Consider the following 25,089-nt stretch of genomic DNA (forward strand, 5'->3'; position numbering starts at 1 on the left):
AATGCATTCTGTGCTTGGACTTAGATCCTATCACCATGATATCTCATTATGGTATGCAATTATTCCAAAATACGGAAAAATCCGATATCCAAAATACCTCTGGTCCCAAGCATTTTGAATAAGGGATACTCAACCTGTATATCTAAATTGAGAACCAGCTCACCTGGAGACACCCAATATCTTCCAAATAACATAATATAATCTGTCTGTTCCACTTTATATTGGGGACTATTTTGTTATACATGCCATTACATTTAAATATATGATTTGCATTACTTGTAAACTACCATATGTGAATTTAAGTGTCATTGGTGATGTACAAAATACTACTTCTAGAATAGGGATAACATTCAAGGCAGTCATTGACTACAGGTGAAGTTCTGGAGTATATGGAGAACCAAAGTCTGATATCTATGTATTTGGATTTTAGTGGATGCCGTCAGTCAGAGGCGGATTTAGACCCCATGGGGCCCTAAGCAAGCCAATTTGGGGCCCCCTTCCTCAAACAATCCTCAGCGTGCCCCCCCCCCCCCCCCCCCCAATTGTAGCAAACAGGTCCCCGCTCATTATGCCACCCTCCCAGTCAGTGTATTTTCCCCAATCTGCACCCGGCCAATTATAGCAGATGGATGGTAGTTGTACTAGTGTATTTATTATTATTGTTATTTATATAGCGCACACATATTCCGCTGCGCTTTATAAAGAACATATGACCATTCACATTAGTCCCTTACCCAGTAGAGCTTACAATCTATATTTCCTACCACATGTACGCATTCATGCTAGGGTTAATTTTAGTTAGGAGCCAATTAAACTATCAGTATATTTTGGGATTGTGGGGGAAAACCGGAGTAACCGGAGGAAACCCACGTAAGTACGGGGAGAATATACAAACTCCACAAAGTTAGGGCCATGGTGGAAATTGAACCCATGACCTGAGTGGAGTGAAGCAGTAAATGCTAACCATTACACCGTCTGTGCTGCCCTTAAAAATCCCACTGTAGGCACTGCTCACAGGCTGGTGCAGGAAACTGGCACCTGGCAGTTATCTGGTCACTGACAGCCTGCCGGGAGTATTCAGCCAGCCCAGCACTCTGACATTTTCGGCGGAAATCAGAATTGCCCTCCCGACTCAATGATCTGTCAGCGAGCCCCTAGGACCAGCCAAGTCCTTGCAGTTGCACTGTCCATCCCCCCATCCCCCATCTGAGTGGAATTTGAAATAGGTGGATGTTATATAATAATGTTAAAAATACTGCAATAAAGTACACTTGATGACCTCATGTTTGTTTCTGTGCACATCCTGGCTCCTCTCTCTAAGCATCTGATGTCATACACACGTGTGTCATGACTGGTCACATACACAGTACTGCAGGACTGGAGACACAGGCGTGCGCTGGAGCCAGCACCCAACATCTGTCTAATCACTGACAGCCTGCTGGGAGTATTCAGCCAGCCCAGCTCCCTGACAATTTCGGTGAAGCTTGTGGTCTGTGGGAAATGCCCTTTATACAGCCTTGTTGGTGGGCCCCTTGGGACCAACAGGGCCCTAAGCAGCAGCTTTGGCTGCTTTGTGGTAAGTCCTCCACTGCTGTCAGTTATGTAGCCATTACATGATAAAATATTGAGGGTTATTTTGTAGTGCTCAGAGGAATTTGTATTTTAATATTTGTTTTGCAACACACAATCATAGTGACACAATGATGTCATGGTATATATGTTTTTATTGGATTGTTAGTACATTCAGAGACGGTTAGTGCGTACCACATGAAACAATACCCACATTCAGAAGATCCACCAAGCTGACTCATCTTGTTCACTTTGTTCACTTGCTAAGATGTGAGATGGATGATGACTAAAGCGAATGTGAAGCACAGCTTTATGACCTTGCATGCCTTGATTCCACTGTAAGATCACTGAGCCCTGTACACCACCGGAGTCTGCACTGTGTTTAGGAATGAACCATTTCCTGGAATTCTATTAATGCAAAAGACAAATAAATTATTTAGTCAATTGTTACATTATAATTCCTAATATTAAAGTAATTAAAAATGTAACTAGAACATTACTCTTAGGCTGAGTACACACCTGAATGATGGATTGGCCAGCCGCTTGATGGGCCGACCAATCCAATGATTAGGTAAGTGTCCTGCACAGATGGTATGTGCATACACCCTTACCAATCTGCCGTCCAACATGCTTGGCCACAGGAACCAGTAGTAATGTCATTGTAGCCCGTACACACAGACAGATGTAATATATATCGTCAGCTGTCATGCTAAACAGCTGTTGTGATATTTCTGTGTACTATGTAATTCACAGATTTATCGAGCTGATGGGCAGAACGATGCATTGTTCGACGGCTGTATGAATGATATAGAACACAGGTTGGTATCCAATTATTTTCCCTCCCCCGAAGCCGACACTTTTCTGGGATTTTGTTTTGCCTTTTTCTCTCCGATTGTGGCAGCGAATCATGAAAATCAATACTTTTTCGGACAGAAAATTGAATAGCACTAAAAAATCGCAGAGCCCCCCCAGCCCCCTTGGGTCTTATTGGATACTCCCCCTAAATGTATACCCAGCCTTAGTAAATATCAAAATGAAAAGTAATTTAACTGCAAAAAAAAGTATATATATCACATTTTTTAAAACATGATTTGGGGTGTTTGATGAGAACCAGTGTGTAGAACATACATACAGTATCAATCCCATTTATCAAGTGGCTGATATAGCTGAAAGCACACACTATTTAAGCTATGTTGTATTTCAGAAAGGCTAAAGTAATATAGAGAAGAAAAAAAAAAGAAAGTTACTGGAGAGCGTGGAAAGGTGGGATTTCGACTCAAAGTGAACTACTGTTTAACAGCCAAGACTTAACATTATCTGTCTTGGTTTTCTGTGGGTGAATGATCGGACCTCCTCCCTTGGTATAGAGCAGAGATTTTCAACCTTTTACAACTCGCGGCACACTGAACAAGATTTATATATTGCCAAGGCACATTCAAATTATATTGGTGATGCATGGTGCAGTTGCGTGTCCTAGGATGTCATGTCGCAGTTTCTCGATAGGTAACGCCTGAGCAACATCTGAGAAAGCCAGAAGAGCCCAACACTTCCCGGGTCTAAAATTAGAACTGGCTCCGCAACCACTAAAACCACAAGTACTCATCGTTCCAGGGCCTCAGTAGCGGCAAAACACTGACGGGCCTGGCTCTGCTTCTATGGCGGCACACCTGGAGACTGCTCAGGGCACACTAGTGTGCCACGGCACAGTGGTTGAAAATCACTGGTATAGCGTGTCACCAGGGTAAAAATGAAGCGCTGTTGTGTCTATATGCATGCCAGAACCGTGACAAGGGGTGTGCATCCTGTCCTGCCACCCCAGGTACATGTCCCTCGCTTGTGGGGTGCCTGAATAGCACCCTGCAGCTTGGACAGGTGGTCAGCAGGAACCCTCGGGATGCGTCCGGCGCCCAGCTACCCGGAAGCCCCAGATCCGGGCCCATCTTTGTTACGTCATGGCATCACATGTTCTGGGGACCGTGGGTGAAGTGTCCTGAATAACTAGATGTGTCATAAAGCTGTGCTATTACATCATATTATTTTTACACTCACCATCAGCCCCAATTTTCCCATCTCCGTCATGGTCAGCTGCGGCCATAAAATCTCTAGTCTCTGTGCAAGTCAGTTCTCTGGCGCTTGGATCAAAACGTTGGAGGAAATACCTTAGAAAATTAGAAATCACTATTATCAACTTGGTTGAGCAGATGCGGAGATTTTTAGGCATTTTGGGTCACAAAATGCAGGTGTACAATTTGCCCCAATAAAGAGGCATTTAGCACTGAAGTTGATATATCCACAAGGGTAGCAGATTCACCAGTGTTACACTATGAGAAAACAATAGTATATGCACCAGGTTGACCTGGGGCAAAACAGTAGCATATGGCCCTAGTTTACCCCAGGAAATGATGCCTGATAGTGAGTTAGAGAAAAAAGTCACAGTATCCTATTTATACACAAAACAGGGGCAGATATATTAAGCCTGGAGAAGTGATAAAGCAATGATAAGTGGAAGGTGATAACACAGTAGCCAATCAGCTTCTGTCATTTTTCAAATCTGTAATAATTGGCTGGTGCGTTATCCATAGGCGTGCGCAGCTAATTTTATTAGGGGGTGCACCGCAGTAGAGGCGTGTCTAGCACCGCCTTCTGTGACCACTGGCAGGTATTGCATAACCCTGAGTCCTAGTTGCCGCTGCACCCTATCGCAGCTTACACTTCTCCAACCTATCCCTGACCTAGTGGCGGAGCTAGAGAGTGGTGGGCCTTGGCTCATATGCATTTCACTCCCCTCCCCCCTACCACCCGTTGCATCCGCCAGCATCTACACCCTGATTTTGAGTGGGTTACTCTGAAAAGTACTGAGATTTAGGGGGCCAAATATTTGAGTTTTAATATAACACAACTAAAGTTTAAAATGCACACATGTTCCATCAGAGCTACATTTGCCTCTTTATATGCCATCAGACTCCTCCTCCGCAGGACACCAGCATTTGTCACATGTCCCCATACTCACCAGCTACTGACAGTAGTGCCCCTTATTCACATCACAGCATACAGTATGAGTCAAAATGCATATTACCCAGTGCCGTAACTAGGCATTTTTGCGCTGTGTGCAAGAAACGGCATTGGCGCCCCACACCCCCCCTATGTAAGATAGGGAAGTTCACGTCGTAGGCACACGTAAAATATATAGGGGCGTGGCTTCACGGGGATGGGGCGTGGCCACAAAATAATACCATTTCATAAAATTACGCTGCACAGTAGCGCCACTGCACCAGGTAGAGCTCCTTTTACACATTACGACAGACAGTCCCCCTTTTTACACATTACGGCAGACAGTCCCCCTTTTTACACATTACGGCAGACAGCGTCCCCCTTTTTACACATTGCGGCAGACAGAATAGAGAGACAGACAGATAGATAGATAGATAGATACTTACCATCTCTCCGCGCTGGCAGTCAGGCTCCTCGGTGCTGGCAGATCCCTCGGTGCACGCAGGGGAGAAGGAGTAGGAGGGAGGGGGACTGGAACTGCAGCAGCGCTATGTAATTGGTGGTGGCGCCGCTGCAGCAGTCCCCTCTCCTTCCGCATTGGCTGCCCGGCGCTGCTGTGAATGCTGGGATGCGCTTCCCTCATTCACAGCGACGCCGGGCAGCCAATGCGTAATTAGAGGACACAGCTGCAGCGGCGCCACCACCAATTACATAGCGCTGCTGTGGCTCCAGTCCCCCTCCCTCCTCCTCCTTCTCCGCTGCCTCCGGCGCTGCTGCTCTCCTCCCCTGCCTCCGGACCGGCTTCTTCAGCGCGGCGCACACAGTAGAGGTGGCTTGTAATGAGTCAATTTGACTCATTACAAGCCGCTGGCAGTTGTGCCCTCAGGGCAACTGCGCTGTATGCCAGGCACACAGGTAGTTACGGTGCTGATATTACCCCACACAGTATGGGCAGAAATTCACATTACCCCACACAGTATGAGACGAAATTCACATTATACCACCCAGTATGAGCTGAAATTCACATTACGCAACATGGGATGAGGACGAAATTCACATTTCCCCACACAGTATGAGCTAAATTCAAGTTCGGAGAGTGCCGCCTGCTTTCCTTATTGCAATACAAAGAGAATGCCATTGTGTGTGTGTGTATATATATATAGATATACACACATATATATATATATATATATATATATGCATATAGATAGATATATAAAACCCTTCTTTACTTTTTATTTAATTTTTTATTAGTGCACCCACAGATCTAATTTTCTTTCCATGTTTGTGGGGTAACTAACATGGATGTGCTTTATATACTGTATATACATAATTTTACTCCCCTTGCCTGCCCTACCCCTCTCTTTTCCCTGCAGCAGGAGTGACTTACTGTCTCAGTGACAGAGAGTCTTTGGTGAAGACAGCTGAGCTGTGTCCTCTGGCAGTGCACTGATTCCTCCTGAGTGGTTTACGGCATAGGCGCACAATGAATTGACAGTGTGGGCGGGGAGCGCGGGCGGGGGAGGAGAGAGGGAGGGCGCGCGGTGTGACATCATCATGTCACATCGCGAGGCGGACAGCAAGTGACAGAACTCGGCTTGCGGCGGGTGCAGCGCCGGTGGGAGGAGCAGACACAGAGTGCATTCAGGACAGCAAGCCGCGGGCCACGGCTATCATCATTATGCTGAAGGCGTGATGTGTGGGGGGTGCCGGACATTAGAGGGTGCCTGTGCGCACCAGGCACCCCCCGTGCGCACGCCTATGGCGTTATCACATTGCGCTTATCACTGGTTTATCACTTCTGTATGCCTTCTCCAGGTTAATACATCTGCCCCATACTACTTTAAGACAGTCTACTCCTGGACAGTCACATTATCATGTAAAATACAATTAACTACAGATGCAAATACAAAATAAAGAACACATTAAGTTCAATGAAATACATACACCTGTAGTGTCAAACTTATAAACATTTAAATGGGAATCTATTTCCTGTGGCGAACTGATTGCAAATATCAATTACATATATGTCAAATCAACTTCATTATTGCTATAAAGCATGAAGTAAAAATGTGCCCAATTAAGTTTGCGTTAAAAAATAAGAATTTACTTACCGATAATTCTATTTCTCGGAGTCCGTAGTGGATGCTGGGGTTCCTGAAAGGACCATGGGGAATAGCGGCTCCGCAGGAGACAGGGCACAAAAAGTAAAGCTTTAGGATCAGGTGGTGTGCACTGGCTCCTCCCCCTATGACCCTCCTCCAAGCCTCAGTTAGGATACTGTGCCCGGACGAGCGTACACAATAAGGAAGGATTTTGAATCCCGGGTAAGACTCATACCAGCCACACCAATCACACTGTACAACCTGTGATCTGAACCCAGTTAACAGTATGATAACAGCGGAGCCTCTGAAAAGATGGCTCACAACAATAATAACCCGATTTTTGTAACTATGTACAAGTATTGCAGATAATCCGCACTTGGGATGGGCGCCCAGCATCCACTACGGACTCCGAGAAATAGAATTATCGGTAAGTAAATTCTTATTTTCTCTATCGTCCTAGTGGATGCTGGGGTTCCTGAAAGGACCATGGGGATAATACCAAAGCTCCCAAACGGGCGGGAGAGTGCGGATGACTCTGCAGCACCGAATGAGAGAACTCCAGGTCCTCCTTAGCCAGGGTATCAAATTTGTAGGATTTTACCAACGTGTTTGCCCCTGACTAAATAGCCGCTCGGCAAAGTTGTAAAGCCGAGACCCCTCGGGCAGCCGCCCAAGATAAGCCCACCTTCCTTGTGGAATGGGCATTTACATATTTTGGCTGTGGCAGGCCTGCCACAGAATGTGCAAGCTGAATTGTATTACACATCCAACTAGCAATAGTCTGCTTAGAAGCAAGAGCACCCAGTTTGTTGGGTGCATACAGGATAACAGCAAGTCAGTTTTCCTGACTCCAGCCGTCCTGGAACCTATATTTACAGGGCCCTGACAACATCTAGCAACCTGGAGTCCTCCAAGTCCCTAGTAGGCGCAAGGCACCAAAATAAGCTGGTTCAGGTGAAACACTGACACCACCTTAGGGAGAGAACTGGGGACGAGTCCGCAGCTCTGCCCTGTCCAAATGGACAACCAGATATGGGCTTTTTTGAGAAAAAAACCACCAATTTGACACTCGCCTGGTCCAGGCCAGGGCCAAGAGCATGGTCACTTTTCATGTGAGATGCTTCAAATCCACAGATTTGACTGGTTTTAAACCAATGTGATTTGAGGAATCCCAGAACTACGTTGAGATCCCACAGTGCCACTGGAGGCACAAAAGGGGGTTGTATATGCAATACTCCCTTGACAAACTTCTGGACTCCAGGAACTGAAGCCACTTCTTTCTGGAAGAAAATCGACAGGGCCGAAATTTGAACCTTAATGGACCCCAATTTGAGGCCCATAGACACTCCTGTTTGCAGGAAATGCAGGAATCGACCGAGTTGAAATTTCTTCGTGGGGCCTTTCTGGCCTCACACCACGCAACATATTTTTGCCACATGTGGTGATAATGTTGTGCGGTCACCTCCTTTCTGGCTTTGACCAGGGTAGGAATGACCTCTTCCGGAATGCCTTTTTCCCTTAGGATCCGGCGTTCCACCGCCATGCCGTCAAACGCAGCTGCGGTAAGTCTTGGAACAGACATGGTACTTGCTGAAACAAGTTCCTTCTTAGCGGCAGAGGCCATAAGTCCTCTGTGAGCATCTCTTGAAGTTCCGGGTACCAAGTCCTTCTTGGCCAATCCGGAGCCATGAGTATAGTTCTTACTCCTCTACGTCTTATAAGTCTCAGTACCTTAGGTATGAGAAGCAGAGGATGGAACACATACACTGACTGGTACATCCATGGTGTTACCAGAACGTCCACAGCTATTGCCTGAGGGTCTCTTAACCTGGCGCAATACCTGTCCCGTTTTTTGTTCAGACGGGACGCCATCATGTCCACCTTTGGTATTTCCCAACGGTTTACAATCATGTGGAAAACTTCCCGATGAAGTTTCCACTCTGCCGGGTGGAGGTCGTGCCTGCTGAGGAAGTCTGCTTCCCAGTTTCCATTCCCGGAATGAAACACTGCTGACAGTGCTATCACATGATTTTCCGCCCAGCGAAAAGTCCTTGCAGTTTTTGCCATTGCCCTCCTGCTTCTTGTGCCGCCCTGTCTATTTACGTGGGCGACTGCCGTGATGTTTTTCCCACTGGATCAATACCGGCTGACCTTGAAGCAGAGGTCTTGCTAAGCTTAGAGTATTATAAATTTACCCTTAGCTCCAGTATATTTATGTGGAGAAAAGTCTCCAGACTTGATCACACTCCCTGGAAATTTTTTCCTTGTGTGACTGCTCCCCAGCCTCTCGGGCTGGCCTCCGTGGTCACCAGCATCCAATCCTGAATGCCGAATCTGCGGCCCTCTAGAAGATGAGCACTCTGTAACCACCACAGGAGAGACACCCTTGTCCTTGGATATAAGGTTATCCGCTGATGCATCTGAAGATGCGATCCGGACCATTTGTCCAGCAGATCCCACTGAAAAATTCTTGCGTGAAATCTGCCGAATGGAATTGCTTCGTAGGAAGTCACCATCTTTACCAGGACCCTTGTGCAATGATGCACTGATTTTAGGAGGTTCCTGACTAGCTCGGATAACTCCCTGGCTTTCTCTTCCGGGAGAAACACCTTTTTCTGGACTGTGTCCAGAATCATCCCTAGGCACAGCAGACTTGTCGTCGGGATCAGCTGCGATTTTGGAATATTTAGAATCCACCCGTGCTGTTGTAGCAGTATCCGAGATAGTGCTACTCCGACCTCCAACTGTTCCCTGGACTTGGCCCTTATCAGGAGATCGTCCAAGTAAGGGATAATTAAGACGCCTTTTCTTCGAAGAAGAGTCATCATTTCGGCCATTACCTTGGTAAAGACCCGGGGTGCCGTGGACAATCCAAACGGCAGCGTCTGAAACTGATAGTGACAGTTCTGTACCACGAACCTGAGGTACCCTTAGTGAGAAGGGCAAATTTTGGACATGGAGGTAAGCATCCCTGATGTCTCGGGACACTATATAGTCCCCTTCTTCCTGGTTCGTTATCACTGCTCTGAGTGACTCCATCTTGATTTGAACCTTTGTAAGTGTTCAAATTTTTTTAGATTTAGAATAGGTCTCACCTAGCCTTCTGGCTTCAGTACCACAATATAATGTGGAATAATACCCCTTTTCTTGTTGTAGGAGGGGTAATTTGATTATCACCTGCTGGGAATACAGCTTGTGAATTGTTTCCCATACTGCCTCCTTGTCGGAGGGAGACCTTGGTAAACCAGACTTCAGGAGCCTGCGAAGGGGAAACGTCTCGACATTCCAATCTGTACCCCTGGGATACTACATGTAGGATCCAGGGGTCCTGTACGGTCCCAGCGTCATGCTGAGAGCTTGGCAGAAGCGGTGGAACGCTTCTGTTCCTGGGAATGGGCTGCCTGCTGCAGTCTTCTTCCCTTTCCTCTATCCCTGGGCAGATATGACTCTTATAGGGACGAAAGGACTGAGGCTGAAAAGACGGTGTCTTTTTCTGCAGAGATGTGACTTAGGGTAAAAACGGTGGATTTTCCAGCAGTTGCCGTGGCCACCAGGTCCGATGGACCGACCCCAAATAACTCCTCTTCCTTTATACGGCAATACACCTTTGTGCCGTTTGGAATCTGCATCACCTGACCACTGTCGTGTCCATAAACATCTTCTGGCAGATATGGACATCGCACTTACTCTTGATGCCAGAGTGCAAATATCCCTCTGTGCATCTCGCATATATAGAAAATGCATCCTTTAAATGCTCTATAGTCAATAAAATACTGTCCCTGTCAAGGGTATCAATATTTTTAGTCAGGGAATCCGACCAAGCCACCCCAGCTCTGCACATCCAGGCTGAGGCGATCGCTGGTCGCAGTATAACACCAGTATGTGTGTATATACTTTTTATGATATTTTCCAGCCTCCTGTCAGCTGGCTCCTTGAGGACGGCCCTATCTATAGACGGTACCGCCACTTGTTTTGATAAGCGTGTGAGCGCCTTATCCACCCTAAGGGGTGTTTCCCAACGCGCCCTAACTTCTGGCGGGAAAGGGTATACCGCCCATAATTTTCTATCGGGGGGAACCCACGCATCATCACACACTTCATTTAATTTATCTGATTCAGGAAAAACTACGGTAGTTTTTTCACATCCCACATAATACCCTCTTTTGTGGTACTTGTAGTATCAGAAATATGTAACACCTCCTTCATTGCCCTTAACGTGTGGCCCTAATAAGGAATACGTTTGTTTATTCACCGTCGACACTGGATTCAGTGTCCGTGTCTGTGTCTGTGTCGACCGACTAACGTAAACGGGCGTTTTAAAACCCCTGACGGTGTTTCTGAGACGTCTGGACCGGTACTAATTGTTTGTCGGCCGTCTCATGTCGTCAACCGACCTTGCAGCGTGTTGACATTATCACGTAATTCCCTAAATAAGCCATCCATTCCGGTGTCGACTCCCTAGAGAGTGACATCACCATTACAGGCAATTGCTCCGCCTCCTCACCAACATCGTCCTCATACATGTCGACACACACGTACCGACACACAGCACACACACAGGGAATGCTCTGATAGAGGACAGGACCCACTAGCCCTTTGGAGAGACAGAGGGAGAGTTTGCCAGCACACACCAAAAACGCTATAATTATATAGGGACAACCTTATATAAGTGTTTTCCCTTATAGCATCTTTTATATATTTCTAACGCCAAATTAGTGCCCCCCCTCTCTGTTTTAACCCTGTTTCTGTAGTGCAGTGCAGGGGAGAGCCTGGGAGCCTTCCCTCCAGCCTTTCTGTGAGGGAAAATGGCGCTGTGTGCTGAGGAGATAGGCCCCGCCCCTTTTTCGGCGGGCTCGTCTCCCGCTCTTTAATGGATTCTGGCAGGGGTTAAATATCTCCATATAGCCCCCGGAGGCTATATGTGAGGTATTTTTAGCCAAAAAAGGTTTTCATTTGCCTCCCAGGGCGCCCCCCTCCCAGCGCCCTGCACCCTCAGTGACTGCCGTGTGAAGTGTGCTGAGAGGAAATGGCGCACAGCTGCAGTGCTGTGCGCTACCTTAAGAAGACTGAGGAGTCTTCTGCCGCCGATTCTGGACCTCTTCTCGTTTCAGCATCTGCAAGGGGGCCGGCGGCGAGGCTCCGGTGACCATCCAGGCTGTACCTGTGATCGTCCCTCTGGAGCTAATGTCCAGTAGCCAAAGAAGCCAATCCATCCTGCACGCAGGTGAGTTCACTTCTTCTCCCCTAAGTCCCTCGTTGCAGTGATCCTGTTGCCAGCAGGACTCACTGTAAAATAAAAAACCTAAGCTAAACTTTTCTAAGCAGCTCTTTAGGAGAGCCACCTAGATTGCACCCTTCTCGGCCGGGCACAAAAATCTAACTGAGGCTTGGAGGAGGGTCATAGGGGGAGGAGCCAGTGCACACCACCTGATCCTAAAGCTTTACTTTTTGTGCCCTGTCTCCTGCGGAGCCGCTATTCCCCATGGTCCTTTCAGGAACCCCAGCATCCACTAGGACGATAGAGAAATTAAAATAATAACTTGTCGTTGCTATTGTGGCACAGTGGTCATCTTTTTTAAATAGCCTATCCAGGGGTGTATTTGCCATGAAGCAATATAAGCACCTCGCATCAGGCAGCAGAATATCATTGGAGGAGGGGGATAACTGTTACTTTAGCTCTCCCACTAGTTCAGTTCTCACACTATTACTGTGCTTCCGATACTGACTGCAGGAAGACGCACAGTGATACATCTTAAGCTGGGTACACACTATACAATATATTGTGTGATATTCGTACTTTCGACCAATTGGCACACTCATCGTATAGGTGTGTATGCCCAACCTGTTGTTTACTGCTGTTGTTCATTGAATCGTCCCATTGGATGTGCTGCAGTGTTGTTACATGCAGCATGTAACGATACATTGCGTTGTTATATAGTGGATAATTTTCATGTGTACGGTGATTTGATAACATCGCATTGCTGGGTCACACTGTCGGAAGGGGTGTACCCAGCTGTATGGAAACCAATCATTCTGCTCTTCCTCCTGCAGCCAGTATAAAGCATGCAGTGATTGGCTGTGATTAGAGCCTGATCAGCGTGGACAACTACAGTATGATGAAAGGCTGCATTCTGTAAATCCTACCTGGTTCAGAAGCTCAATTAAAGTTTTATTTAAATTACTTTGCCAAAGAAAGCAAAACATCCAACAAGCAGCTATAGCCACATTGTGGTCTGAAATGGCATATGTGGAGGAATAATAATAATAATAATAATAATAATAATAATAATAATAATAGTAATCATCATCATCATCATCATAATAAAACATATGCTGACTAGACAGAATTAATACTGGTTTAAATTATTTTAATTAGTTTGTGATGCACTACTGAATAAGAAAATGCTCATTAGTGACAACAGGTTAATTCTAAACAGCCTTTACAAGTTATAAGTTAACTTTGCTGCAACACCACCACCCCGATATATTGTGATATAACATAATATAATATTATTAATATATTAATGTCTTACTTGAGTTCTTCTTCTTCAATAAAGCCACTCTCATCATTATCCAGGACCCGGAAGACATCTTTCACTTGGCTGGCTGTCTTCTTAGCCAGCCCACAGGTTTGGAAGAATTTCTTGTAGTTGAAGGAATCAGCAGCTGAAAATAAAAACACAGAGTATATAATGACGCAGCGAGTTTTAGATGTAATGTATACCCATCACCTAACCATGTTATGGTCTGCAGAAATGTTTTCAACATTTAAATGAGTGGCCTGTTTATTCACAATCAAATAAATATGTCAGAGAAAGTGCCGATCGTTGGAATCATTGCATTGGTAGGCTGAATATATATCCACCAGCAAAATTGTTCACTGTGCAAATTAAATTTAGGAAATTCATTCAACAAGGTTTAGTATCTATCTGATCTAAAGTGACTCTTAATTTAGGAATATACCCTTATCTTTACAGAGAATGTTTTAAACATTCAAATGAGTCCCTGCCGTGTAGAGCTTACAGCCTAAAGGGCTGTACTGACGGGGAGATTTCCCCACTGATGTATGCTGAGCGGTTTAGCACAGACCGCTCAGCACACATTTCTCCCCGCGCTCAGCACAGCGCGATGTGCTGAGTAAGGGGGGGAACAGACACGAGGGGACGCTCATTTCACCCAGCGGATCGCTGTCGCCGGCACCCCTACACATGGAGAGATGTTCAGCTAGTCAGATTGCTTAGAAATTAGCTAAACATCGCTCCGTGTGTACCCCCCTTTAATTCTCTACCGCGCATGGGCAATTTTATCAGAAGCAATAAAGCTAGACAATTGAAGGAAGCTGGGACATGCAGAGGAATACCGCACATACATGGGGAGAACACATTGCCGTGGTTGGATGATAACCTAAGGTCCCAGTGTATGATGTGACAATGTCAATCAGTGTACCACTTAATGATCTTTAGAAATAGTTTAAAAAATGTGTGCAACAAATCATTGTTAGTCCTAAAATTTGGGGATTTGTATCACATTAGTGCTACCTTCTAACGGGATGTAGTTGATATGCCGGCGCTCAGGATCACGGCAGTCAGCATGCTGATGCCGGAATCCCAACCGCTAACAATGCCGCCAGACGGAATGTTGACCCACGGGGTCTATTCTCACTCATCCATGACACCCATAGAGTGGGAATAGAACCTGCATGGCTAGTTTAGCCAACCCACAAGGGACTTTGTTGCGCTCACCTCCCCTGCTGGCATTCTGCTGCCAGGATCCCGGTGTCGGTATACTGACCGCTGGGATCCTGGCAGCCGGCATACCATACCCAACACCTTCTAACACATCAGAAAACAAGGTTACCGGTCATCCTTCAAGAAAAAATGTTTTTGAAATGTTGAAAATAATACTGTTGTTAATAATAAAAATAATTTCACAAATGGCATATGTGGAGGAATAGTTGGGCAGACATAATCCGCCCTTCAAACGCGGCTGCCGTGGGCCCAAGAAACCATAGTCTCGCAGGCGAAAGCCGACTACGAGGGTGAGACAACGGAGTCAGGTTTCCGTAGGGGTTGCTGCTGAGCTCTGTATCTTTTGCAGCATCACGTTCCTGTACTTGGGGCTCATCCACCCTGTCTCTGGAGTACCAAGTACAGTGACCGTAACATCCACATGATGACGAGAATTTATGTAGCTTCCTAATCAACTAGCAGCGAATTTGACTGCAGTCATAATGAGGACTAACAAGGCTTGAAAGATGGCACATATTGCAGAAGTAACATTTAGGGATCTTGAAATTTGTGAGCCTTTGGATAAATTGTTCAGTTAGATTGAATTTTAAGATTTTGACTTTGATGTAATTCTTATTCTATATAATTTATTTGTTTAGTCTCAAAACCAAAAAATATATTTTTGTCATATTACTTTGGTATACCACATTTAATTGCAATAGAAAGCTTAAATTATTCTTAGATTGGTGTAATGTACAACATGCATTATATTTCATGCTGTTACCAAGTTCTTCATTAATCTCATTATAGATAAGAAGCATTTGCAGTTACATTTCCAAGTAATTTTTATGCTGCAGTTGATCAGTTAGTGTCTTTCATTTTCACTAACCAGATCTTTTAAAGTACAAATAATTAAACCTATATATGTATAATTTACATAGCATCAATATATTATGCAGCATTTTACAGATATTCATTTATTTCAGTGACTGTATCAGTTGACCTAACTAATTCAATACCACTCTAATACAATCTCACCCTAAAGGCCCATACACACTGGGTAGGTTTTGAGCTGAAAGCAGGTCACTATTGGTGTGTTGAGCTGCTTTCAGCTCAAAACCGCCCAGTGTGTATGCACAAGTGATGAGCAGTGAGCACTGATGCGCGCTCCCGCTTCATCGCCAGTGACCGCCGTCCATCTACTGGTATTACCAGTAGATGAACGGTGCGGTGAGCGGCTTTCCATAGCGTCCTGCTATGGAAAGCCGCTCACCCCTGCTTACATAGCTGGACAGGGGGGAAAAGAGCTCAGTGTGTATGCACTGAGCGTTTTCAGCCCAGCGATGTCAGCGATCATCGCTGTTCATACACGCTGGGCAAAAACGCCCAGTGTGTATGCACCTTAACGATAAACTTCCAGACTTTGGAAGCAAACCCATGCAAAAACAAGGAAAACACAATGGGCCAAATGTAACAGCCTACAGAATGCGGACTGTGCTGACGTGTCAGTGATTTAGCTGCAAGATTTTTTAAATTGGCAATTTTTAAAGGGAAAAACAGTTCATGATTTACCATAAACAAAAGTTGCTTTTAGTTTTGTGGATATATCAATGAAACATCAGCACTTTTTTTTTTTTTTTTGCAAACTGCAGGTTATTGCATTGGCCTATTAACTCCATACAGATAATAATCTGTCTGGAAGCAACTATATGGTCTAAGCATTGTAAAAAGATATTGATTGCTTTTTTATATTGAAACCGGGAGATTTAAATGAATTGTTGTCGGACATAATATATGTATAAAAGGTCATGCAGACTTGTTTTCTCTAGAAGCAACCACTTGAAGCATGACAGCATTTGAAATTGTTTAAGTTTTCTTTACAATTAAATAAATAAATAAATTATATTTAGCATTTTTTTTTTATTCTTGATCCGTTATTTGGCATATTTAATTGAATAAATTGCAAGTAACATTTCATTAGGATATTTTGATGCTAATATAAGTTAGTTCATTTTTAATTATATTTATATTTAATTATTATCAAGCAATTGAAAGTTTCTATTAAAATAATTGAATTAAAAACATTCTATTGTCTATTAAGTAGCCTATTTATATACGGAATATAACAATTTATATGAAATAATTTATAATAATTTATTTATGGTTGGCCAGAAACATTTTACCCATAAGTATGTTTTTATTGCTTTGTAACATGTTTGCCCATCACAATCAGCAAATAACACTTACAGTACATGATATCAAAACAAAATCACAACAGTTCTCCATAATCAGATTTGCAAATAGTGAACAGTATGCTGCACTAATGTTTGTAGTATGAGCAGCTCAATATGGGGTTTAATAGAGTATTTGGGAGACTTGAGTGCTGCTGTGTGTGTAATGTGAGACACATTACACACACACAACACAGCGCTCAAGTTCCAAATTCTCCATAACCAGAGTTGAAAATATTATGCTTAATATTAATAATATGACTAAAAAGCATTGCTAATCCATTATGATTGGTCCTGTAACAGTGTACTGTATTTTTTTATTATTATTATTATTTTATTTAATAACAGACAAAGGAAAGGTACAATCAGGTTTACCTTGGCACTCCCTCAGAGCAGCCGCAATGTCAGAAGCACTGAGGAAATCTTTAAGACTCATCTTTTATCTGTTAATAGAACCATCATTAGCAAATTTAGTTCAGGAAATTATTACATTTTTAAAATATTTGGGACAAGAAGTATTTTTCACAAAAAGCACTGTTTTACGACACACAAAGCTAGTTCCATTATATATAATACAACAGTATATTATATGTTATATAAAACTTGCAACATTTACATTGGATGCCCCTGACTGTATAAAATGTATAATTGGAATGTAACACTATTTATCAAAGATAAATGAGAATTTATAGAAAGGAAACCTAGAATTGACTTCTGATATAAAGCATAACAATACATAAATAAAAAAATAAAACCTAACAATAAATGTGAACATATAGAAAAAAAAAACTTGTAATAATAAGGTATTTAGTTAACTAAGTTACAGTGTTATTTGAAAGGGGATATGTCTGTTTTAGAATAGATTTCAGCTTTGTAAACACTAATATATGTAACATAATGCGTAAAACAGTTACAGCTGATAAAGTGAGATAAGCAAATATCTGATATTTAAATCGATCAATATATTATTTAAAAAGTGTGTGTTTTCACATATATCAAATAATGTCAGCCTTGGAAACAAGATAACCATTGGACAATAAAAGTTAAAGTTTAAGAGGATCTTACCTTGTGTGGTCCACGGAGAAGGTTCTTGAAAAGGTGCAGAAGACATGTAAGGTGATAGAACTGGGGATGGAAAAGAAAAAGTGCGGTTTATATAGGATACAACAGGTGACAATATGCGTTACTTGGGTTACCAATTCAGGGATCAAGTGCACGATTTGGTGACAAGCTCAAGTTTCTTACCTAACTAATCAACCTCTTCTATTTATACCTGTGCGGAATTTACATAATACAATTTCATTTCACAAATAAAGCGTTATGTCTGCACGCAAGAGTCTTCAATAGGAAACTAAAGCACAACAAAGGTTTCATAAGTATCAATTCTTTTGTCAAGGAAGCCACTAAGTTTTTATTATCACTGGATACCTTTTAACCTGACCCTGTACTTGTAAAACTGAGCAAATTTAATAAGATACTTGCATTAAGAAAATATATTTGCTGTGAGTTTTGTAGTCATTTACAAATTGTATGAAGCAGAGTGGTATGCACTTACGTGTGTGCAATGAAATCGCTATGCGTATGTGCACAAATAGATGCGTGCATATGGTTCTGCGACTTAACAGCCGCCAGCAGCTGGAATAGTGGGACAGAGTAGGAATTTGTCTTTCTAATGCAGCTCCGCATAGTAAAGGCGTAGTTATACAAATGTGGATATGCAGTCCTACAGAAACATGTATTTACACCTGTAGGTGAGGTGTATCTTTTGCTCCTGCTACAGGACATATGCAGATATACTCCTATATTGTAGTATAATATTTATCGGATATAAAACTGTACATTACAGCAACACATAAAGTTGTGCGGTATCTGGATGCTCGATCTACAATGTCTAGGTAGATGGGCCAAGTGATTCTTATCTGCCGTCAAATTCTATGGGGGGAATTCAAATGTTTGAAAAGTCAGTTGGGTGTCTTTTTTTCCTATCTAATAGACAGGAAGAAACAGACACCCAACCAGCTTTTCAAACATTTGAATTCCCCCTATGGGGTATATTCAGTTGAAGTCGGATCCTTTTACAACAGTCGAATTGAGATGCGGGGGGGGGGGGGGAGGGAGACAGGGGAGAGCCGCTGCCAGACGGGGGAGAGCATCGCTAGAGCAGCAGCTATATAGCCGCTGCTGTAGCGCTGCTCTCCCCCGTCTGCCTGCGGCTTTCCCCTGTCCCTCCTGTCTCACAGCCGCTGCTCCGTCCCCCCTGTCACAGCCGCCGCTCCGTCCCCCCTGTCACAGCCGCCGCCACTCCCCATCTCCCCCTCTCTCACAGCCGCCGCTCATGGCAGCGTCCACCCGGCTCCAGCAAGCGAGGTCTCGCTTGCAGGAGCTGGGTGGACGCTGCTGTGAGCGGCGGCTGTCCTCCAGCGCTGCTCACCCCGTCCCTGCCTCAGCTCTCCCCGTCTCCGGCGCTGCTGACCCCATCTCATTAGACTTTTTTTAAAGTCGAACTGAGATGGTCGAAAAAGGGGCCAAAACCTGTCGGTTTTGGCCCCATTTTCGACACAAGCACGTGGATCGGCAGCTATTCCGCCGATCTATGTGCTTTTCGACAACTCGAATTCCACGACTTGTCGAATAGGACTGAATAGGTCGAATCACGATTCAACCTTAAAAAGTCGAAAACTGCCGTCTTTTCGACAGACGGCAGTTTTTGACACCAATTGAATATACCGTGTCTATACTCTAATGATGATGACCTGTCTTCAATCAGGGGAATATCCTGCAAAACCTGCCATTTATTAATGATTTCTCATAGACTTAGATCCCTATGGAAACTCCATGACTCCTATCTAGTATAATACTTATCTGATATTAAACTGCACATTACAGCAACACATAAAGTTGTGCGGTATCCGAATGACAGATCTACAGTGTCTAAGTAGACAGTCAATAGGACGACACCATATGATCGACATGCACCAGGTTGACAGTTACAAAAGTTTGTCATGACAATGGCCGACATGTTTTTTTAGGGTTTTCACGTGTTTTCTCATCATTTGCTTGATTTACTATCCACATGGTTACAATTGGGAATAGTAACCTGTGGCAAGTAGAGTAGTAGCGGAGCGAGACGCCTTGCTCAATGCGTTGGGAGTGAAGTGATTCTGCAAGCTTATATATGTTTTTACTGATGGTGGTCGCAGAATATAAAATATACAAGATTTGGCAAACAAAATTATCTAAAAACATGACCATTGTGATGTTGACCCTTTGAACCTGTTGACCTATTGTCCCTGTCGAACTTAACCACTGTCAACCTTTCATCTGTCGATATTTTGCACCTGTTGATCTAATGCATGTCAACCATATGTGATTGACGTAGTAACTGTCCACCTAGACATTGTAGATCTATTATACAACACCCAGCTGTGCTGCTATAATGTAGAATTTAATTGACATGTGACATAAGAATTGTCAGACTGACTTGCAGTGTGGGCTTTCTCTACTACTTGATGCTAGATAACAGAGCTCAGGTAGGGTGGCAGGAAGGTAGGGTGGACACATCTTGCTCCTAAGTTGGCCGTGACAGTCACACTGCAATTTTTCCTTCATATATATATATATTTTATCCATATTGAAAAAAAAGAAACAGGAGAGGAGTGGGTGGTATATGCAACCCATGGACCGCATACTGACTACTACTGCTTTACAAAAATAGTTAAAGTCCATGTAGCCCGAGTAACACTGGTTTGCCTTTCTGCACTAACTCTCTTCTTGGCATTCTCTAACCTCCTATGGCCAATGCCTCACACAACAGGCCGATTAATCCCACCTGCAAGTCTAAAAACTCTTGTCCCACTCATAAAGCACCCCAATATACCTGTCCCACACCTTTTACCCCAATTTCCACCATTTTGCACTTTTTACCCTAAAAATTACGTGATTAGTGGGCAATTAAAAATAATTAAAAACTTGTAAGTACCTAATTAGTCATTCAGGGGAGGGGGGGTGTCCCAGGAGTTCTGAACTAAGTCCAGACCATTTTCACTTAATATAGGGATTTTCCCCAAGTTTATCACCTGCTCAGAGTTGGTGAATTGAAATTTGCTGTAATATTACAGCATACTCGTTTTTTGCGGACAATTGAATAGGACACGTTTCACCATTAGTGGTAAATTGTATATGCGTTTTCGCAGCTAATGTAATCGCAGGACCCGTTCTGCACATGTGCAGAACAGATCCTGCATGTGCGCAGTTTCCTGACCATTGGGGAAATGCAGTAAGGATCACATAAGCGATCCTTTCTGAATTAGACCCAGTGTTACTTCCTTGTAAACCTGTATATCCTTTCTACCCAAAATGCAATGGGATGTAATATTAGCTAAACATAGTATAAAACAATTTTACTACAAAGAAACACATTTTATTAACATTGGGGGTAATTCAACTGTTGTTCGCATCGGTGGCCAGTAGATGGCATCTGATGGAGCAATTCAATTGTTGCTCTGTTCAGGCACGAACTGGCACCGGTGCTGACATTTCTGCTTGCAGCCTCCCTGTGCTGGCGAGTATAAATGAGTGAAAAGTGACCCATTTGGGCGCCCAAATGGCACTTTTCACAACGTGCCCAGCACGTAGTTGGGTTTAGTCATTTTATGCTGCTATACCGGGCCTGTCTGGGCACGATCAGTGCAAACAAACTCGAACAACTGAATTGAGCCCTGCAACTTCCCGTCACTTTAGATAGGAGATTGGGCGCGCAAAAGACTTGAAGTCCCCCCATTGTGTATGGACGCCAAGCCACTATGCAGAGATGGTACTGTACATCTGCCCTATTGAGGACTCTGTGAACCATTGACTATTTGTGCTGCTATGTAGGCAGAGTATCAGGAATTCAAAAGAAAAGATATAAACAGAGTGCGCTGTCAACGGCAGCCTATACAGGGAAGGTCAGTTCCCTTAGTTATATAAAAAAGAAAAGAAATGAGTACTGGCGCCGGCTGAAATTCAGAGATATATCACACAACTGAATCAATAAGTAAAATGTAAATAATTACTTTTAATATACTTTCATGAAGGAGATTGTCCTACTCCTCAAGAATAAAAACAATTGCTATAGCACAATAGGAATTTAAAATGCCACAAGTACCCTTCCAGACACAGTGTCCACAGTCCCTGGCTAGGACATAAATGCACAGTTGCCCACAAGTTCATTAGGTTGTAAGTATATTTTACCAGACTTGTTTCCGGATGGGGTCCCCTAGGTATCCTGTGCAAATAGAAACCAAATAGCAGATGGGGACGAGTCCGAGTCTGTGAAAAAACTTGTGTAGGAATTTAATCCAGTGGAGGCTGTTGGGTCCAAATATCGCCGGGATGTGGATGAAGGTTCTGGTACTTGTGGTTCTGCAGAAAGAGCCCAACGCGTTTCGCTGGTCTGATGGGTGCCAGCTTCCTCAGGAGCATATGTTCAGTGTCCAGCTAATATGCTATATATACCCTTGTAATCAAATAACAATGGGGAGCATCTGTTGATCCCACTATCACTGATTGATAAACATTTCACAAATCAAATAACAAACAACAGCAGAAGGCAATCCATTAAAGGATACATACTAAATTCATCTTTAATTGTAAAAACGAGTCTTAAATAAGGAAAAAAAATTGTATAAACACAATCGAAACCTTATGTCACGTGGTTGTGTCCGACCACATGACCCTAGTACACCAATAAGAGCAGTGGATCGTATCCTCCCAGGTCCCGCCCGGGATCCCGTGACCGGCCCCGATCACGTGACCCCGCGCACGGGATCCCAGATAGTTATGCGGCTCAAAGCCCCGGAAGTATTGTGTGCTCAGTGGAGCGCAAACACGGGAGCAGGAAGTGAGCGCTGCGCTCCAAAGGCTCTGGGACACAGCGCTACTAGCTAATTCGGGTGAACAGTAATACGGCATTGGGAAAGTAATATTATAGGGAGCCACTTAAGCAGATGTCTATATAGAGGATCAGGGACCTAATCAAAAGGCATCAATAATATCAATTCATTCTAAAGGTGCATATATGTACATCCTGACAATATTCTACACATTAACATGTAAAAATTAATCTCTAGTATCCTATGTTCAGTTGAGATAATTACATAAACAGAAGATATATAAGAATGTATGTGAATCTCTCCCACATACTACTCCATAACTTATGTAGATCACATGTTGCATTAATTAGCATACGATACTTCCGGGGCTGTGAGCCGCATAACTATCTGGGATCCCGTGCGCAGGGTCATGTGATTGGGGCCAGTCACGCGATCCCGGGCGGGACCTGGGAGGATACGATCCACTGCTCTTATTGGTGCACTAGGGTCATGTGGTCGGAGACGACCACGTGACATAAGGTTTCGATTGTGTTTATACAATTTTTTTTCCTTATTTAAGACTCGTTTTTACAATTAAAGATGAATTTAGTATGTATCCTTTAATGGATTGCCTTCTGCTGTTGTTTGTTATTTGATTTGTTAAATGTTTTTCTATCAGTGATAGTGGGATCAACAGATGCTCCCCATTGTTATTTGATTACAAGGGTATATATAGCATATTAGCTGGGCACTGAACATATGCTCCTGAGGAAGCTGGCACCCATCAGACCAGCGAAACACGTTGGGCTCTTTCTGCAGAACCACAAGTACCAGAACCTTCATCCACATCCCGGCGATATTTGGAGCTAACAACCTCCACTGGATTAAATTCCTACACAAGTTTTTTCACAGACTCGGACTCGTCCCCATCTGCTATTTGGTTTCTATTTGCACAGGATACCTAGGGGACCCCATCCGGAAACAAGTCTGGTAAAATATACTTACAACCTAATGAACTTGTGGGCAACTGTGGATTTATGTCCTAGCCAGGGACTGTGGACACTGTGTCTGGAAGGGTACTTGTGGCATTTTAAATTCCTATTGTGCTATAGCAATTGTTTTTATTCTTGAGGAGTAAGACAATCTCCTTCATGAAAGTATATTAAAAGTAATTATTTACATTTTACTTATTGATTCAGTTGTCTGATATATCTCTGAATTTCAGCCGGCGCCAGTACTCATTTCTTTTCTTGAGTATCAGGAATTCAGCCTATTACAGTTTCTGTGCACTTATATGGGTATGAGCCTGGGAGTTACCGCTCTTTGTTTATATTTTCACATTTTTAGATATTATTATTTTATTCTATTGTGTGTTTTATGCAATTTAAAGTGTGAATAAATCTGCTTCTTTGTAGTAAAATTGTTTTATCCCATTTTTACCCTAATATTATATCCCATTGCATTTCTGGTAAAAGGTTATCCAGGTTTAAAAGTATGTAACACTATACCAAATTGTTAAACACACACATGTGATTTTTTTTAGGTTTGATCAATATTTTGGGTAGAAAAATCCTCTTTTGGTAATTAGCGCTAAATATATCCATAATTTATTTTTATTGACACATGAATAAACCATGAGCCTGGTTCAGAGATGGACACTATTTTTTTTTATTGCTGGACGCAGCAGTGATGCAAAAATATGCTAATGCTACAGGAGACCTAAGTACAATTGACGCCTACTGACGACATTGCAGGTCCGAGTGCTGCGTTCGAAGATTTCCACTGAAAAGTTGTTTATTTTTTGATGCATGTACTATATACTTTCTGGGTATAATTTTATCCTAATGTGTTATATTAAATCAAACTGTTCTGTAACCATTTTACATTATTTTATCTATTGTTTTTAATCTTTGTATTTACTGAGTTGATGACCCTGAGAGTATCTACCAGCATACAGATGCCATCCTTCTATCTCTGCTTCAAGCTCTGCCACATCACTACTTGCACATCTGTACTGCACACCACTATGTAGAGTAACCTCTCCAAGCTACTGTATAGCTTTTCTCTCAGATCAACTTGTCAAAACGACCATTTTTGTCTATTTTCTGGAATTTGGGAGCAAATGGTCGAATGTAATTTGCTCCTATACATGTCCAGATTTTTATCCAAAAGAAAGGTTCAGTTATCTAAGGGTGGGTATGCACTTGCATGATGTCGATACGTTTTGCTGTACCAGTGCAACAAATCGTCTACATCATACAGTGCGTATGCACTTTTGCGCACCCCTGCTGCACAGCCATCCAGATGATATCACATTCGACCCGATGCAGTGTAATGAAGGACAGAACGAGATTTGTTCTGTTGTTCATTACATCGGGCTAGTGTGTACTGGTAATCTGGCATGGTGCTGAGAGAAGGGAAATTGCCCTGACCAGCGGGCAGATTGCCAGTCGTCCTAATGTGTACCCACTAAGACTTAGTTATTACCACTGGGATGACAGTGTTGGTTAGTTGTATTTATTTTACTACTACATTCTAAAGGGCCCAACACATTAGGTAATATGCAGCTGAGGTACCTGACGGGCGATACGGCCGACGGCGACCCGGCAGCGGA

General features: G+C 43.4%; 1 protein-coding gene across 1 annotated transcript; it reads right to left on the bottom strand.

The window, feature by feature from the left end:
- Positions 1 to 1,706: 1,706 nt before the first annotated feature.
- LOC134945295 (parvalbumin, thymic CPV3-like) lies at positions 1,707 to 17,749 on the bottom strand. Its single transcript, XM_063934491.1, has 5 exons — positions 17,689 to 17,749; positions 16,999 to 17,066; positions 13,199 to 13,331; positions 3,619 to 3,728; positions 1,707 to 1,977 (listed from the first exon to the last, which is right to left on the bottom strand). The coding sequence occupies exons 2-5, from the start codon at positions 17,057 to 17,059 to the stop codon at positions 1,952 to 1,954; spliced, it is 330 nt and encodes a 109-aa protein (XP_063790561.1). The 5' UTR covers positions 17,060 to 17,066; positions 17,689 to 17,749; the 3' UTR covers positions 1,707 to 1,951.
- Positions 17,750 to 25,089: the final 7,340 nt, after the last annotated feature.

This window comes from Pseudophryne corroboree, chromosome 7 (assembly GCF_028390025.1).
Source record: "Pseudophryne corroboree isolate aPseCor3 chromosome 7, aPseCor3.hap2, whole genome shotgun sequence".
Taxonomy (NCBI): Eukaryota; Metazoa; Chordata; class Amphibia; order Anura; family Myobatrachidae; genus Pseudophryne; species Pseudophryne corroboree.

Coding starts and splice junctions, on each gene's coding strand:
- LOC134945295 (XM_063934491.1), bottom strand. CDS start 17,059: ATGAGTCTTAAAGATTTCCTCAGTGCTTCTGACATTGCGGCTGCTCTG. Junction 13,332..16,998: donor TGCTCTGAGGGAGTGCCAAG/GTAAACCTGATT, acceptor TTTTATTTTCAG/CTGCTGATTCCTTCAACTAC. Junction 3,729..13,198: donor ATTGAAGAAGAAGAACTCAA/GTAAGACATTAA, acceptor TAATTTTCTAAG/GTATTTCCTCCAACGTTTTG.